This window comes from Athene cunicularia (assembly GCF_003259725.1).
Source record: "Athene cunicularia isolate RWA chromosome 5 unlocalized genomic scaffold, athCun1 chr5_part1, whole genome shotgun sequence".
Lineage (NCBI taxonomy): Eukaryota > Metazoa > Chordata > Aves > Strigiformes > Strigidae > Athene > Athene cunicularia.
Genome location: NW_020799101.1, coordinates 34,305,992 through 34,324,053, shown reverse-complemented (window position 1 = coordinate 34,324,053; position 18,062 = coordinate 34,305,992). Strand labels below are relative to the sequence as shown.

At 34.8% G+C, this 18,062-nt stretch overlaps 1 protein-coding gene and 1 long non-coding RNA gene across 3 annotated transcripts in view; one reads left to right on the top strand and one right to left on the bottom strand.

Moving 5' to 3' along the window:
- Positions 1-18,049, top strand: part of FMN1 (formin 1) — a 139,693-nt gene extending 121,644 nt beyond the window's left edge. For both annotated transcript variants that reach the window (XM_026849131.1, XM_026849130.1), the window contains 4 exons: positions 81-132; positions 3,105-3,254; positions 15,833-15,917; positions 17,020-18,049. In XM_026849131.1, the coding sequence (XP_026704932.1) occupies positions 81-132; positions 3,105-3,254; positions 15,833-15,917; positions 17,020-17,064 (332 nt within the window). In that variant the 3' untranslated portion in view covers positions 17,065-18,049. The remainder of the gene's footprint in view (positions 1-80; positions 133-3,104; positions 3,255-15,832; positions 15,918-17,019) is intronic.
- Positions 7,178-18,062, bottom strand: part of LOC113480359 — an 18,332-nt gene continuing 7,447 nt past the window's right edge. Inside the window, exons 2-3 of the long non-coding RNA XR_003398471.1 lie at positions 17,410-17,412; positions 7,178-7,188 (exon numbers count right to left, since the gene is read on the bottom strand). This is a non-coding gene — a long non-coding RNA (uncharacterized LOC113480359). The remainder of the gene's footprint in view (positions 7,189-17,409; positions 17,413-18,062) is intronic.

The window sequence follows — 18,062 nt, the reverse complement described above, 5'->3', positions numbered from 1 at the left end:
ATTTTGAGATGTCTTATCTGTGGGATCTCTTAAAACAGTAAGGCAGTAATTTATATCTTTGAAATGTTTTTCATTGGCAGCTAAAGAAGAGCGTAAAAAAGAAGAGAGCAGTTTGGAAAATGCACAAAAATGGTAAGGTTTTTGCTAGTGTTTTCTAAAAGTTTGTTTTGGTGAAATATGTTATTGATCTTAGAAATTACATTAAATAGGAAAAAGGATCTGTACTTCAAAGAGGTAATATGCTTTCTGAAAAATTCTTATGTAGTCTTCCAGGAAAAAGTTCATTTGAATATTTAGCCAAACAGTGTACTCTGAGGTTTTAATTACTGTCCATATTGAGTTGAATCAGAGTTTTACAGAATATTGTAATAACTGATTAACTACTTAATGTAGTAAAAATGTGTTTCATTGTCACAGAATGGTTTCAGCACTTAGTCTATCGAATACAGTATACTAAAAAAACAGTGAAATCCTAATGTTTTTATTACCTGAATATCTGAGTCTTACTTAGGCCAAAGGAGGCAAAATAGGGGGAGAAATGAGAGAAATTGATTTATAGATAGCCAAATATGTAATAAGTTACTATTTCTAATAAATTTTACTTACCGAATTATAGTTTTGTGAGAGGGAAGGATCTGCCTTTAACCTTGTGAACTTGCAGAAAGTGCCTAAATTGGCTCAACTGTTGGCTGACAGCAGCTGGGGCTTTACCTCTTAATCTTATTTGTCAAGGGTGGCTCGCTGGCTTGTTTCCTTTCTACCTAGCTACAAACCTACCTTTTGTGGTACAGGCTCTTTCATATTCTACCTGCTTTGCAGTCTTTCTGGAGCAGACGCTCCAGGGTATGAGGTTGCAACTGACTTAAGGAATTAGTTGTCTGATGCAGTGTTTGAGTTTTTCAATCATTAACTAAACATTCAGTATTTTAAATTACTGCTAAAAAGGTCTGTTACTTTTGAAAGTCAGAAAGCAGCCCAGGAAGCTAGATTAAGATGGATGAAAGCAAACCAGTGCTACTGGGGGAAGGGCTGAAGATGAAACATGAAGAGGGGATGAGGACTAAGTGTCAGAATGAAGGCAGAGTGAGACAGAGTGTGCAGAAATTCAGAATCCTGGAGCATGCAGAGACAACTGTGTCAGCTAAAGCTGGGATGGAGAAGGATTCTGCTAGGAAGAAGAGAGCATGATGCTACCAGGGCTGCTGTTACATGAAGCAAACCTAAGGAAAGAGTTTCTGGTCTGGCTGTTCTGGTCTGGCTGGTCTGGTCTGGCTTAGCCATCCTAGTCAAGGGATATGAACACTTGAGTAGTATCAGGCCCAGGTGAATGTAGTGGAAATGACATTGACCAGTAGACATAAGTTGTTTTAACCGTGTGTTTATGAGTAAAGTATTTTAGTTTTTTAGGGTTTGAAATCCCAGAATGGTTTACAAAGATATTTAAAGCTGTGTTAGTTTGTTTATTTATTTAATTATTTTCTCCTTGTACTGTCACTACAGGACCCTTCAGCCCTGAATATTATGGGCTTAATCATAATTACTTCATTGTGATGCCTTTACCATGGGTCACCAATTAACTTGAAATATAGTTACATGTTTCATACAAAACATATGTAAGAAATTTAAAAGGTTAAGGTTATCATATATGAGAATTTTAAGAAACTATAATATTAATAACTCACCTTCAGCAATATGTGATATTCTTCAGCATGTCCTAGAAGCTGTATCCATCTTTAAAGTATTAAAAAAAACCCAGAGCATATTGGCTCATGTGGTTAAAATCCAAGCTTCTTTACTTTGTGAAGCAGCTGGAGTAAATATTCCTCTTTTTTTGGGGGGGTAACTTCTGTATTTTTTGATGGTTATTTTATATTCTTCAAGCCTAGCTAAAAGCTTGAATCTCAACGTAAGGCAAAAAAACTTGACCCTAACCTTGGCAATTCCATATGAAAACGTGCAATGTGGACTATGCAAATGCAAGTATAAGTTAAGAAAGAAATATTTGCTGAAGCTGCATCTGTTGCTCAAGTAACATCTGTTGAATAGCTGGGGACTCCTTATAAGTCTTTAGAGTACCTCTTATTTATTTTATTTTATTTTCAAGATTTACATTCCTGTGTTCTAGATTTAGGACCTATTGGCAACTGTAAAGAGGAATATAACTTTCTTTTGCTTAAATCAGTATTGCAAGAAAAATAAGTGTTTAAAAATACATTGTTACCTTTCTTTTTAGATTATAACATTATTTTTAATAAGTATAACTATAATTTTCATGATTGTTACATTACTTTTCAGGGAAAAATGATTCAGCCTTTCAAAAAGTAAACATATTTTTGTTTTGTTTAGATAAGTACCTAGTCATGTGAATAATTCCATTTTATCTATACAAAGTCATATCATAAAGGTTAAAAATGCACGATCAATTAAAATGCTATTGGAGGTATTGTATATCGCAAAAGACTATTTTGAAAATATCCAGCTGTATAGCAATTCAGTAGCCACATTATGAAATAGAAAAGCACTAAAATATTGCCATTGTATTTTTCATAAAATTGTCTTCTTATTGACACATGTGGAAGGAGGTGACTTATTTTCAGTCAAAACTTTGAAAACTGACTGGCACTGTCTGTGCCTTTTTTGTTACTACTCCCAATTCTCCTGACATATTTGAAGGTTATTTTTAACCAAGCCTGGAGACTCTTTCCTGACTTGGCATGTCACTCTAACATACTTCTTCAATAAAGATAAATGGAAGAATAAGATCTTCATGGAGTGTTGTAGAATAAAATTAAAGAAATAGATATAATATAGCATTTCCTGAAATGCAAGAAGTTAAGTTTTTCTCATTAAAATTGAATGCCCATGACTTGCCTGTGTGACATATCTCTATGATGGCTCATGCATCTGTAAGTTATCCTCCTGGGAATGAGGTAGGTGTTGGAAGGTTACTTATATTCAGCATCAATTGCTGCTCTGATTTCCAAGGCTAAGGGGAAGTTATGGTAATTACCAGCCTTGACTACTGAATCAGGAACCAGCCCTCAGAGAAACCGTTTCCCCAGTGGGCTTATGTGTTGACAGTTTTTTTCCTCCCTCCCTCATAGCTTTGAAGAAACAGTGGGCTACTTTGGGATAAAGCCAAAGCCTGGCGAGAAGGAGATCACACCAAACTACGTTTTCACGGTGTGGTACGAGTTCTGCAGTGACTTCAAGACCATTTGGAAACGAGAGAGCAAAAGCATTTCCAAGGAACGGTAAGGTTCTAATAAAGTCATTAATACCATTTTAGATGTCTGGGAAACTGTTCCTTCTCAAACCCAACAAATTATACTCCTATATTTCACAGGCGTCATTGTTTTCTTTCAGATCTAATGGACATCAAGGAAAGATTATTCCCCCAGGGTGCGTAGGAAAATTCACCAAAGGCATGCTGTCCCCACAAAAAGATAAACACATATAATCTGATAAATTACACTTTTGTAACCCCTTCCAATTACTAGCTAGTAAAATGAAAGGGGAGCTGTGCTAATTTGTAACAGATTGCTTCTCTGTGCATTTTCATGTTGAACTAGCCTAAATGAGGCGATATTGCTGTCGCAGACAGTACAGACAAATAAAAGTGAATGCTTTTCCAGTTAATATACTGCACTTGCATCAAAGGGAAGCCCCAGAGATTCAGGCCACACTTAGCACAGTGTCGAAGCCCCACACTGAATTTACAGCACTACTTCTGACTTTTGGTGTCCTGCTGAGGACATCAAACTACTTGCCGCTAGATCTCACCAGTCTCCTGATTTTATTAGTCAGAGTAAGGGAGGGAAAAAAAAAAAAAAAAGAAAACCTTCAATTATTTTCTTGATTTTCTTAAAGAAGTTTTAAAATCTTTTACAAAGAAAACCAATTCCACCACAAGGGTACCATGCTTACCATATCTCAATCCATTTGAAAAGACCTAAAGAGTGGTAATGGTGTCATGCTTTGGCAAAGAATGGATTAATCACTTTCAACATGAAATATAAGTCCAGATGCTTATTCCAAGTTGACACATTTAGAGAAAAATGTCTTTAAAAGTATCAACAAAAGTTGTAAACTCATTTACACTTACTTTTTCCATTTTGCTCCCTATCAGTGGGGCTTTTAGCTTCATGTAGAAGTCGTTATTAAAAGACAAGATGTAGAAATTATAAATTCCCAGTTATCACCTTATCACCATTGTTTTACAGATACTACAGATTTTACACACATAAAGTTGTAGCTTTTTGTATCACTTCTGTTATGATTAGATTGATTTTAGAAGCTGACAACTGCAAACATTTACAAATAATCTTTTATTTCCTTGTGTCTAGATCAATATGCAAGTTTGTTTTCCACGTTAAAAACTGTATAAAATAAACAGTCACTAGCAGATTGCTGTAATCATGATATGGATCATCTTAGGGATGTGTTTGCTGAATCATTACTTGCTTTTGTTCCAAAAGCAGTTAGGAGGAATAGAAATTAACTACCCAAGGAAAAACAAAGTGCAGACCATACATCCATTCCTTTTTTTATGTAATTATCACCTTGCTGATGGTATACCATCATCCCTTCAAAGGAATTGATTTAAAATGCATTGTAAATCTTTTAACACTCTCTAATCTTTTTACTTTCTTAATACAATGCTCAAGAAATCTTTGTAAGTGAACTGATATATTCTGTGCTTTTCTACTGGGGTGAGATGAGAATTTCTCATGGTTTAATAATTATATAAATAAAATCTACAAATAAAAATACAGCACAAATATTTAATCAGCCCCTTTGATGGATACCTTAACTCCTATTCATAAATGTAAAGCAATGCCAGTAGAATGCAGAGCACCAGTTACTGTAATACTTCAGAGTGCAGACACTTTCTGGATTTTATATATGTATACGAATACATGCTGTTTTTCAGACTTCACTTCAAATTATTTTTATTATTTCATTAATAATTTTTATTATTTCATTAATCTCAAAAGGATTGTCCTTTACAGTACGTGTCATTGTCCTTTGCATTCAAAATTTGGGTCATTCATCAAGACAATGAGCTGCCAAAATGAGGAACTTTGTGTAATAACTGAATTAGAATGACAAAAAAACTGTTTTCATCATCCTAAATTGTTTTGTAATGTTCCACTGAAAAGAAGAATCTGTAGATTTAGTATATATGGTCATGAAATCAGTAGATTAGAATGATGGAGAAGTTATTTTCATTACCTGAAAGTGTCCTGTAAAGTCATGACCATTTAAGGATTGTGTTTTGCAAAGTATGAGACTAACAGTTGATGAGCTGCTGTCCAGAAAAGTTTGAAAGCAAGTTAAGCATCATTGTGCACTTTGGTAACTAAAAACCTTAGTATGACAGGAATGGACAGCTGTCTTCCTTAACGCGCTAATTAATTGGATGCACTGTTTGTTTTGCATTTTTAAATATTGTCATTTAATTTTATTTTTTTTTTTTTAAATCTGCTTGCCATGAACCAATTCTTTTGTTTTAAAGGAAATTTTAAAGAGGAAGAATTGGCAGTATTAGTCAGTATTTTTAAACTTGGGTTCTGAAACTGAGGCATTGAGATACTTATGTGAACACATTTACAATTGGATTACCCTTCAGATTTCAGGAGGAACTGCAGAAACAGCATAAAATGTATCTGAATTAGCTAATCACATAGAAACCTAAGAATGGATTTCCTTGTTTAAATTATATAGGATTGTTAATATTGGATTATAATTTGTCTCTCAATAAATATGGCTTAGAAAATTAAAAATTACTTATAATATGCAGAATTATCATTATGTAAAGGTATAATTAAAAATGTATTCGCTTACAATTCATAGTAGTAAAAATAGGTCAAAAGATCCGAGATTCCACAATTAAATTTTTATTCTCAAAACTAAATACTTTGCATTGTATGACAGTCAACTTTAAAATCACAGAGAATTTCAGGAAAAAAGAGTACCGCCTTGAACTAAATGACAGCCTCAGCTGCAAGAGCGTGTTTAGTCTAAAAACTACTTGGCTCCCAAATGTAACACAACTGTAGAAATCTAATTAGATTTCTATGATACTTTTTCCTAAAGTAAAGGAAACATTTTAATTGAGCTGCCCTGCATTTAACCTACCATGAAAATAAATTAGCTGCCTGCAAAATATAGTTGAATCATTGTCTCTTTCCTGGATAAAATTTGCACACCATTTAGGAATGCAAGACAGAGTTACAGATAGATAACAAACCTAAATAGATGTGATGTGAAGCAATGTGATACGGTATGGTATGGTATGGTATGGTATGGTATGGTATGGTATGGTATGGTATGGTATGGTATGGTATGGTATGGTATGGTATGGTATGGTATGGTATGGTATGGTATGTGATATGTTAAATAAATGACTGTAGAGATAAATGAAGAAAGATTTCAAAACCATATTACTGATAGCAATATGATAATAGTTTTCTTTCAGAAACTACAGTACAATAAAATTTGCTTTGACAACTACATCTTCATCTCTGACAAACAGCTTAATGTAAATGCACCATAATATTCACCAAATGTTGTAGACTTTTGTTTTGCGTCAAACCCCAGTTTTGTTATTGACAACTTTTATAATTTAGTATGTCTGTGCATCCAGGTACATCAACTGCTTTTATGCTTTGTTTTTAATATTTTGAGATGATAACTGAATTGAAGACTAAAACAACAGGGGTGGGGGTGTTTTTTTGTCAAGAAGGCACACCATGGTAGAGTGCATATAATTCACTCCATTTATATGCAGTAGGCATGTCTATGAATTCAGAATCAAAACAAATGTATTTATAACAATTTAAATGCTCTCTATATATATGAGAGCCTATCTATAAGTCTATTAAAGCATTCAAGATCTGTTAAAGTATATTTTAAGAGGATATTGTAGCCAATTCTGATTATAGGGAAAAAGTGTAAATACAGAAAAAATACTAATAGTTTGCAGTAATTTAATCACAAACTGTGATTGTACATTTTGCAAAAGAAATGTGACAGGGATTATCATTATGTGTTTATGGGTGTTACCCTGCAGATATAAAATAATTATATATAAAAGGAATTATTGCTGTTAATTTGACCCACTGCTTACACTGCAAAGATAAGACTGCTATAATCGTTAATGTACAGGTTTGAAAAGCAGAAGTTCTGACTGTAGCAGTGTAGGTAGCTAATTGTAAAGATGAAAATGTCCTAACAAAAGAAAAAGCACTGAGCAGTGCTCAACTCGTTTTTGTTTGTTATAGTAAATTGAAGCTGGCTATAGCTTTCTACCCAACTCTTCCATTTATTAAATACAGAATGAATCATATTCATTGCCTTCTATTTCTGCACAAGAAAAAAGTCTGAGGTGTCCTTGTTTGTAACACCACATGGTCATAAGAGAAAACATGTAAACTGCAAAATCTCTTTAGCAGTACAGGCCAGTAACCAATGGTTATTTTAACCATTGATTAAGCTAATTACGAGGCTATCTTGTGCTTAATAAATGACTGAAATTTGACAGAAACACTTGTCCCATTTTCAATATCATAGTGAGCAAGAGGAAATAATCTTTGGTTCAAGACATTCTATCTATTTTAGAAGGCTATATTTTACAGTTTTATTTTAAAAGTGATTTTTTCTTTCATCTATTGTATGTCACATATATGTTACCTAAGACAATGAGAGTTGGTGAGAGTCTAGATTTATAGCCATTCTGATCAGTTTGTACTGTGGTAGAACACCGTCCTGAGCATTAGTCAAACACGCCAAAACGGGGCATCATCCAGGTATCGTACAATCTGCATGTATGATAAAAGCCAAAAGATGAGTGTAACCAATTTTATTTCATTTGATATTAAACTAATAGTCTAATAAGGCAAACTGACATCACAGCATAAATGAGTTTTAAGGAATTATTTGAAATATGATCATTAGGAGACTTTATGGATTTATGCTGGGAGTTCCTTGTACACAGAATTGTGTCATGAGCAAAAGGCAACAATTGTGAGAAAATCTGATCAATGAGCCCTATAGCATTACCAGACTGGATGCTAATGGTTCATTTGTCATAGAAAAGCTTTTGGAGTGAGTTTAAGTTAATTGTGCTTGAGTGAAGAAAGGAAAGAAGGTGACATTCTACATGTCTACATTCTACATGAGTTTTGAGTGGATTTTAGATGACCAGTGTTGCCTTTGTCTATACCAGAAAGGTAGGGTTGAAGTAGCTGGTACATGAATTAATGAAGAGTTGTACCAGATTTTTCAGTAATGCAGACAGAGAGAAAAGGGAGGATTTTTACATGTTTCTGAGGTTAAGGTGTACCTATGGGGCAAATTGAGGAGATAATTACAAATTACAGGCTTGTGCTGCAAAACAGAAATGGCTATTTTCCATAGAGCGTACAACAGATCTGGCAAAGTGCTGCATCAAGGTTCTTGCTCTTGGAAAGAAAATAGTGTTTCTTGTTTGGTGTTACTAGAAAAGCACTATAGAACAAAATAGAAAACATCACTGAATCATTATATGAATCAAGTTACCCATATGTAGTTCTTCTCTGTTCCTCTTCAAAAGGTTGTTGGTAGAGCTGGGAGAGGTAAGAATAAGAAGGATCAGGTACTGAACAGCTTCTGCATAAGGAACCATTCAAATACAGGGGAATCCTTTGCCTTGGAAAGGACCCTACTGAAAAGGATATGTATAGGGATCTGTACAGGCATACAGGGTGAGTGGGAAAGTCATCACAGACCTCACATAACAATTGAAGAGCATCAAACGAAATTAGCAAGTGGCTGGTGCAAGTCAAATGCAGTGATGCCTCTTTACAGTAGGAGTACTTAATTTATTGAACACTTTGCCCCAAGATGCCACATGCCAAAAGCTTGCATTGCTTCCAAATGGTGACAGTAGGAATTCATATTAGAAATATCTGTGAAGGACTGTTACATATGAAGAGAGCTTCCAGCTGTAAAAGTATTCTGGGGGTTATCATTTTATGCTTTGGCTGTCTTTATATGCTCCTAGGTATCTGCTAGCGGCCCCCTCAGATGAACAGATGCATATTTTTTATCTGAATTGTTGAAAACTTTTTCTTCCTATTGTTTTTTTCTTATGCGCCAGATTTCCTAAAGGCATAAAAACAGATAATTTTTTTTTGTGACTACAGAGCTAAAATTTCTCACCCACTTTATACAGATAATCAAAATACTGTCAGTAAAGCCAGAAAAATAGAAACATATCAAGTGTATTAGCAATTTGAGGTTTGGAGACAAATTCCACTGACAACATACATTTTACTGTATTTGTACTGATTGAGTTAGTGAACATAAATTCAAAAATATTTGATCAATAATGACCAAGATCTCTCGAGAATAATTAAGCCTGAAGGCTTTATCAGGCAATTGTATTGTACAACACAGTAATAGAAGTGGACAATGTTCAAACTTCATAGTCTGTTATAAGGCTACTAATTGTGAAGCTAACCAAGAACTCCATAAAATCATCTTCCAGGTCAGGTAATACACAGGCATCTGTCTTCTAAAATTTTGAGACTGAAACGTAGCCCGTTACTGTAATAATGTAGCCATATTACATGGGCTAACACTGTTTTCAGGAAACAGTGCTGTTACTTAAGAATTAGTTTATGGGCTGCATACAGAAATTACATGACTGAGAACAGTAAGGCATGTAACACATGAAAGGAATTTGAGCTATGGAGATATTTCTTAGTCTCTCAAGAGAAGTCACTGTTCAGCTGTGTTACGGATCTGGGCTGGGTATGCAGCTTGGCTCTAGGTTGAACAGTTGATGTTGACTGTAGCTACCTCGGCTTGTTCATCTCCACCCATATCTGAAGATTTGGTTGGCACAACAATTCCTATGCCAGCACAGTCTTATGGGAGAAGTTTGAACTTCAAGTTGTGGAAATCTCAGGTGGCACAGAATTGTCATTTCAAGATATTTTATAACCCGCAGATATCCACATAACCCACCAGCTGCGTGGAAGGAGCGGTAGAAGTGAAGAGAATGGATTATTCCAGAATATCAAGAGTTTGAGAGAGAACCAAATAATTTGGCTTCTGTCTTTGCACAATAGCAGAGCCTGAACACACATGAGTAGCAACTGACTTGTTTAGAAAGTATTCTCATTTTTCTAACTGGGGACTTCAGAGCATGGAGCATACCAGCTCACACCTTCTTCTGTCTGACTTGAATGGGAAGCAGGGATGCAAATGATAATGAATTTATCTGGCTAGTCCCTAGCTTGATCCCCCTTTTCCTGTAAGGGGGAAAAGTATTTTCATGAGTTTATGAAAAAAACTTTTAATAAATATGGGGTTATGTTTAGATTTAGCTTCTGTGTCCCTAGTTACTAAATAAAATTAACAATTTTGAATATAAATAATGTCTTTATTTTTCACTAATACGTTCTAAGAGACCTGACTTGTATTCAGTTTACAGGGTAAGACAACACCTGCCACGTAGAAGCAAGAAAAAGCCAATTATATCCCCATTGCTTATAGTAAAGATCCATATGCAGTATTGGAGTCATTGTTCTCCTAATTAAAAATACATTGTTCTGATAATTTAATTTGATATTGTTTATTGTGTGGTAATGTGCAGTACAGCTCAGTATTACATTTGACACCCCATCTTCTTTATTGATTAACATATATTGACCTCTTTTGCTCAGTGTTGAAGGAGAGTAACTCTTCTTTTGAACACATCCATGTTGCATCTGGTCAGATTTCAAGACTTAACTGACCTACATTCCTTAATTTTTTGGCCTCGTTATTTCTTGCACCACCTGCACACCTTTTGTCTCCGTGTTGTGATTAAGCTGTTCTAAAAGACTTTCTGGTCTCTTTGTCTTCTGCGGTGCTCTGTGTTCCGAACTGTCATTATCACTATTTTTCTAGCACACACTACACACTTCTATCCCTTCTTGCTTTTCTGTTTTAGACATACTTCTGTTGACTTTTCTATTCCCCTTTCTTCCTCCTTGATTTCACATTTATTAAATTCAATCCCAATTTCTCTTCCATGACATTTCTAAAACATGGCTAGACTATTGTGTGTATCCATGTTTTTTTTTTATACTGATATAGGAAGAAAAAAATCTTTTCACTGAATCCATTCCTTTGCACATTTCCAAACTCCCCCTCATGGTCATGCCTCTGTAAATGTCCAGTTCATGTGAGCTGCTCCCCTGTACATTAATTCTCATAACAAAAACTCTGAAGAAAGGGATATAGATTGGTTGGTGAGATGCTTAGTTCATGTTCTTCAGCCTACACCTGTGAGCTGTAAATTGTAGAGCTCTATCTCAGGACTTGATTCTGCTACTGTTTCTCCAGAATAAGATTCTTGAGGAGGTTCTTGTCAGAATACATATTAGTTCTTAATTAATAAAAAACTTCCTTAAATTACAGAATTTAGCAGTCCTTGCTATCTTTCCAGCTGGGAACAGGGGTTCTTTAGCCTGGGGGAAAGGAGGCTGAGAGGAGACCTTATCAATCTCTACAACTACCTGAAAGGAGGTGGATGTTGGTCTCTTCTCCCAGATAACAAGCAATAGGATGAGAGGAAATGGCCTCAAGTTGCCCAGGGGAGGTTTAGGTTGGATATTAGGAAAAATTTCTTCACTGAAAGGGTTGTCAAGCATTGGAAGAGGCTGCCCAGGGAAGTGGTTGAGTCACCACCCTTGGAGGTATTTAAAAGACTTGTAGACTTCTACTTGGTATCTCATGTAACACTTAAGTAACAATGAGCTTAAGTAAAGATGAATTGCATAAAGATTTTAAGCCCATACTTTGTAAAACTCACCCCCTAACCAGTGTCACTAGTAAACTAAATAAGACTAGTAAATCTACAGTAAATGTTTAGTAATGTATTTCAAAGTCCTCTTTAGATGTTTGTGGCCCTTATGCTGAACACAAGACTTAAGTGGATTTCCTATATTTCCTCAAATTCTTTTCTATTCCACCTGATTTCTATAAAGTATAAATGTTAAAATTGGTCACCTTTATTATCATCTAATATAACTGCAGTTACTCACAATGAAGAAGGGATATTTAATAGAATATTTATTCACCTTACCTTTTGACATTCTATCACTTAGCTACTTGTTCAGACTCTGAACAAGTAGAAGTAGTCAAGGAAGTTTATACTTTTATAAGAAAAAGTTAAATAATTTACATGTATATAAATTCTCATAAACTACAGTTAATGCCTTAATTTTATAATGAGTTTAATAATTTAAATTAACAAAAAATAATAGTATGTTGTGTGGTATATCGCAGATTGGTTAATAGCTTATGGGTCTAAGAAAAGAACAGAAAATAACGAGTAGTTGAGCTCTATCCTTTTGAATGTAATTATTTGTAATTTTGTTCTTTCTGTATCTTATCTCTAATTTTAATATACTTCTAATTTTTAGCATTTTAAATGAAAGACTTTTCAAACATAGTTATGCTATCATATGATTTATACAAATGGGAAATTATTTTTATTTGTGCTAAGAAAAGGTGGTAGAAAAAAAATAGAGTGAACAGAGGGGCATACCTAAGCTGAATTAGCTGTGTTTGTCTAGTTGCTAGCTAATCATTCTTTAAGTGTGTGATTCGTTTGTTTTTACTTACCTGTTTCAGTAACAGAGTCAGTCAAATGCACACATTCAACTTTAGATCATAGAATCAGAATAGTTTGGGTTGGAATGGATCTTTAAAGGTCATCTAGTCCATCTCCCCACAACGAGCAGGGACATCTTCAACTAGATCAGGTTGCTCAATGGCCTGTCCAACCCAACCTTGAATGTTTCCAGGTATGGGGCATCTACCACCTCTCTGGGCAACCTGTTCCAATGTTTCATCACCCTCATTGTAAAAAATTTCTTCCTTATATCTGGTCTAAATCTGGCCTCTTTCAGTTTAAAACCATAAGCCCTTGTCCTGTCTCAATAGGCCCTGCTAAAAAGTCTGTCCCCACCTTCCCTGTACCCCCCTTTAAGTACTGGAAGGCTGCTATAAGGTCTCCCCGGAGCCTTCTCCTCTCCAAGCTGAACAACCCCAACTCTCTCAGCCTGTCCTCATGGGATAGGTGCTCCAGCCCCCTGAGCATTTTTGTGATCTTCCTCTGGACCCACTCCAACAGGTCCATGTCTTTCCTCTGCTGAGGACTCCAGAGCTGGACATAGGTAGAGAATATCGTGTGTGTTAGTAAGTTTTGATAGAAGGCTGTTACAGCTTTTAATGGACAATTAATATTGTATGTTCATATTTAGGGTTTTTTTAATGAAAGTAAAATAATGGAAAAAATATTAAGATTAGACTCCTGCTGTTATTTTATGAATTTGAGTTTGATAGTTTTCATACTATTTCATATTTCAAGGATAGTGCTTCCAAACACAACATCCAGTTCTAGTAACCTGTCCATCTTTAACAAATAATTATTTTTGTTTATAAGGCACATTTACAACATGGGTGCTCTACTGATGTAATTACTGAGCTAACTATTTTCTTACAGTTTAGCCATTTGATTTTTAAAAATCCCAAAGAATTACATTCCTCTTATATTATGCATGTATGTTGCTGATAATGCCTGCTAATCTTATCAGTCATATGTTAGCAAAGTGATGGCTTTTTTGCCTAGGAGACCAACATGCAATATATAATTAGTCTGTCATTTTTATGAGCCAAATATCACATGATTGAAATCATGTTAGTGAGATGGTTTATTTTTATTTTGTATTCCAAACTATGCATTCTATTTTTAAAAAAATCTAGGTTTCCTGGAAATTGTGCAAATATGGAGTAAAATACACAGAACTAGACCTAAATCATGACAGGCATACATAATTTTTTTTTTAAATCTAAAAGTTTATAATCCCTAGAATTCTCCCTTCAGATGAAAATATGCACTCTAAACATTTAAAGACTATTCAGAGAACATTCATAGGACCAAAAAGAATGTGATTGCAAAGAAAATGTGCTCAAAATAGGGAAGAGTTTAGAAGTTGATCCCTTGGCACGATTCTATTGAACCTGAATACTGTCACTTGAAATACATCATCATCTACATAAACTTTGTAGCTGTGAGGAGTATGTCCAATGGATGCTATCATTCATTAAGAAATAAACTGTGCTGGTTATGTTGTCATTTAGTTCTTTACCTGTAGAAACAGGGAACACTAAGTTTTAAAAAATATTCAGATATATTTTTAAATGTACATAGCAGTAATTTCATATTTGTGTATTTGAGGATGTATTTACAGCTTGAATCAATATTGTAGCTAAACAGTGTTGAAAATAAATTCACTTAAATGTAGTGTAACTGTTTCCTCCTGTTCTTAAGCACTGGAAAGTGTGACACCAGTAACTACTCAGTAGATGTTCTAAAATACATAGCTCAGAAAAGGAATTTTAGTTTCCAACACTGAACATTAATAAACACAATAATGAACTTATGAATGCGTTATGTATTTTTAAAAGTGTCTAGTTTGCTGCTAGTGTTACAGCAAGGAAGTACACATCAGTAATTGCAGCTATAATCCACTTTCCTTTTTGCTTTTCTTCCAAAATTCCTCAAAAATTGAGTGTGTCGAAAGTGGTTTGAACTGGACATGGTATTTTAAATACTTTTTGACTGGCCATAGCAATTATTTCTGCCAGTGGAAAAAATTAAATAGAAGAAGAAAGTAGAATTTTTCAGTACAAGAATGCCAAGAAATGTATTGCTTCTAGTAAAAGACTGATTTGGTGTGCATTAGTGAAAATTGGTTTGCTGAGTTCTCCATGCTTGTAAAAGTTCACTGCAACTTCTTTCCCTCTGAATTTTGCATATAGAATTGTAAAGTAGGTGTTTATAGCATCGGCATTTTAAAAGTACAGATAGCTGGGCAGATCCTGTCTTAGGAGTGCCAAGAATTTTCTTTCTTTTTTATCACTGTTTAGCACATAATTTCCCCTGCCTTTTCTGCTAAGAGGAGAGTCAAGTCCCTTTTTGCTAAATTCTCTGTTTCTCCTTTTCCTTCTGATTAAACTTCTGATTGGGTTCTTCTTGTTAAGTCCCCACAGAAGCAAGGGTTCTGTATGCAAGACCCTAAGAGCAAAAGGGAAGAAACAGACAAATCAGATTTATGCTCTTCTTTCCCCTTGTCTCAATAGTGCTCTCAGTAGACTGGTCTGTATCTGCACACAAGACAGGTTTAACTACCCCTAGACAAGAACCCCTTCTAATTTGTCACTCCTCCTGTTACCACATCAGTGAGGTTAGTCAGTCAACTCCATGTAAAGCAATGGGGAAAACATTAAGGAAAAACTGGCAGATGCTTTCATTTCAAGGTTTTCAGATGAAATATAATGTGTAGCCTGGCAAATGGCCTACTAAAATAGTATATTCTGTATATACAACAGATTGAGCCAGCTAGCTTTTGGGTTTTTTTCAGAGGACTATCTTCTTGCCTCGACACTGCAGCTTTTTTGATGGGAAAGATACTCCATAAAACCTTGATACTCCATAAAACCCAGATCCTGCAAGAACAGAAAAATTGTTTGCCTGGTCACATTTTCAGTCAGTAATACAGTCAGACTGTCCTTTTGCTTTTACTTTTCTTTATTTAAAAATATATTTTGATCTACTTTTGGTACTTTATTTAGTGCTTTTGAATAGTAATAGCAATTTGTTGGGCTAATGTGCCTAAAAAAATTAGTGGTGGTGGTACTTATAGGTAGAGTATATATACCAAGCAGAGCCAGAACACCTTTCATTTATTTGGATCTAATGATATCTTTTCTATGTATTTTGTTTCAGAATTAAAGTGGCTCAGCAATCAGTAAGCAAGCTAACTGCAGAGAAGAAAGTTGAAACGAAGAAAATCAATCCTACAGCTAGCCTGGTAGGATGTGTTTCTCAGTGTGACATTCAGAAGGGGTTTTGTGACACTCTTCTCACCGTTCAGAGTGACGGCAGATTTCTGCTGTTGTTGAAGTGTGCTATAGTATGCTTAGTTTGAACACAGCAGAGCTTAGTTTGAACACAGCAGTGATTTTCTTCCCAGGGAGAAATCATTAAGCTTAATCTTATGGTAGTCCAGCAGTTAAGTTTAAAACTTAGTTCAGTTGTGCCTAAGCATGGCTCTGCTATTTTAGATAACAAAATATGATAAGAGCTGCTTTTCTGGTTTCTCCCTCCCTTCCACTGAAGTCTTTTTTATTTTCTTCCATGCTCTGTAGTGCACTGAGGCTCACTGCATATATTTGTCCAATGGCTCAGTGTCTGTTTTCTTTCAAAACCTTACAAAATCTTGCTTGCTCTGTAGAATAATGGTAGAAGGGATTAAATCCCCATTTTGTTCCTTGTTGTTTACCGCTTTTTTTAATATGGCACAAAAAGAAGACTAATAATTTACACTGCAGATAAAACCTTTGTTGTCTATATGCAAGGCACATAGGTTAGATCAGCATTTCTCAAACTGTAGGAAGCAAGAGACTAAAGAAAGGAAATGTCCATGAAGGAATCAGTGTATTATTTCCATTCCCAGCAGAGCATATCAGTTGCAGGACAGGCGGCAGAGATATGAATGACTACACTTGCTTGGGAAGAGGTCATTAAACAACAGAATCTAGCTAATGCTAAATCAGAGCCTTTATGTCAGCAGAAATCATTCCAGACAAGAGAAGGTATTAGATTCACATGAATTTGAAATGTATCTGGTTTTCTCCAGCTATGCTTGTCTTCACAGAGCTGTGTGTCTTTAAAGGTACACAGTACTTGGCAAGTGTGTAGCTAAAGCAGCTCAGTTTTTCTACAGTAATAAACTGGATCTGAGCCCTCGTTGAGTGTTCCAGGTGTTATTTTTTTTTTAATTAAAGAAATCTCTAATCTACAGTGACTTGTTTAGTACTTGTTAGTGTTCTAGAACAAATGTTCACGGCAATTAGAGAGGAGATGAAAATTATAGACTAGAATGATAATAACTCTTTCTTTTTCTTTAACAGAAAGAAAGACTACGTCAGAAGGAAGCCAGTGTGACTGCCAACTGAAAGAAGAAAGAAGAAAATTACAGTGTGACTTCATACCTTGCATGATGCTTTACTGCACCCATAGCCCAGGGAGCACCTTATGTTAGATACTCAGTTCTGCTTTGCTGATCTCTTCCAAGACAATCCGCTAAAGACTTTTCGGTTCCTTCAGAGGGCTTTGTATGTTCAGTGGAGGGAATTCCAAGGTTTTTACATGGGAAGTCAAAATTATTTTCTGTAACTCTTCCTTACATTGCTTAACATGCATCTGGTTGTTAATAGTTATTTAAAGCACTCTGTGCATAGTGCATTAATACGGGAGAGCTAAAATGAGCATTTTGGATGCTTAGTGAAGTAATGAATAACAACCTGTAGGTTATTTACAGGGCTTTGTATAGATGAGAGTAAATACGCCATTCAACTCACAAAAGACTATTATATTGTACTTTTTGTTACTTCAGCAGTAACTGAGGTAAAATTTACTGATTCTAAATAATTTTACAGTGTCGAAGTATTGGATGCATCTTTCTAAAACTAATTAAATGTAATTATAGATTTGTGCTGTATTTTACTATATGTATTTTTATAGAAGCTTCACCTATGCCATACATTGAAATGGAAACAATATTTTGCACATGAAAAGGAATAGCTTCAAATTCTTTAGTTTTATGATTGATGGCATAACTGATTCATTATTTCTAAGGTTTTAACCTAACATTTCCTAAATTTTGAGCTTCAAAAGAAAAATAATAAAAATTTATATTTTTATTTCAGTATATATTGAAAATATTAATTCCATAAAATGATGGTTTTATTAATCATCATTCACTGAACTAAAATACATCATGTCTTCATGAAGTTACACATTTGCCATTAAATCTCTGGCTTTCAATTCTATTGAAAGCTTTCTTTTAAATAGTGAATATCTCACTCTAAAATATATTATGCGGCCTGCTCTTGTCCCCCTATAATTGTTTGAAGAATGTGTTCAGCATAAATACATATATATATATATATAT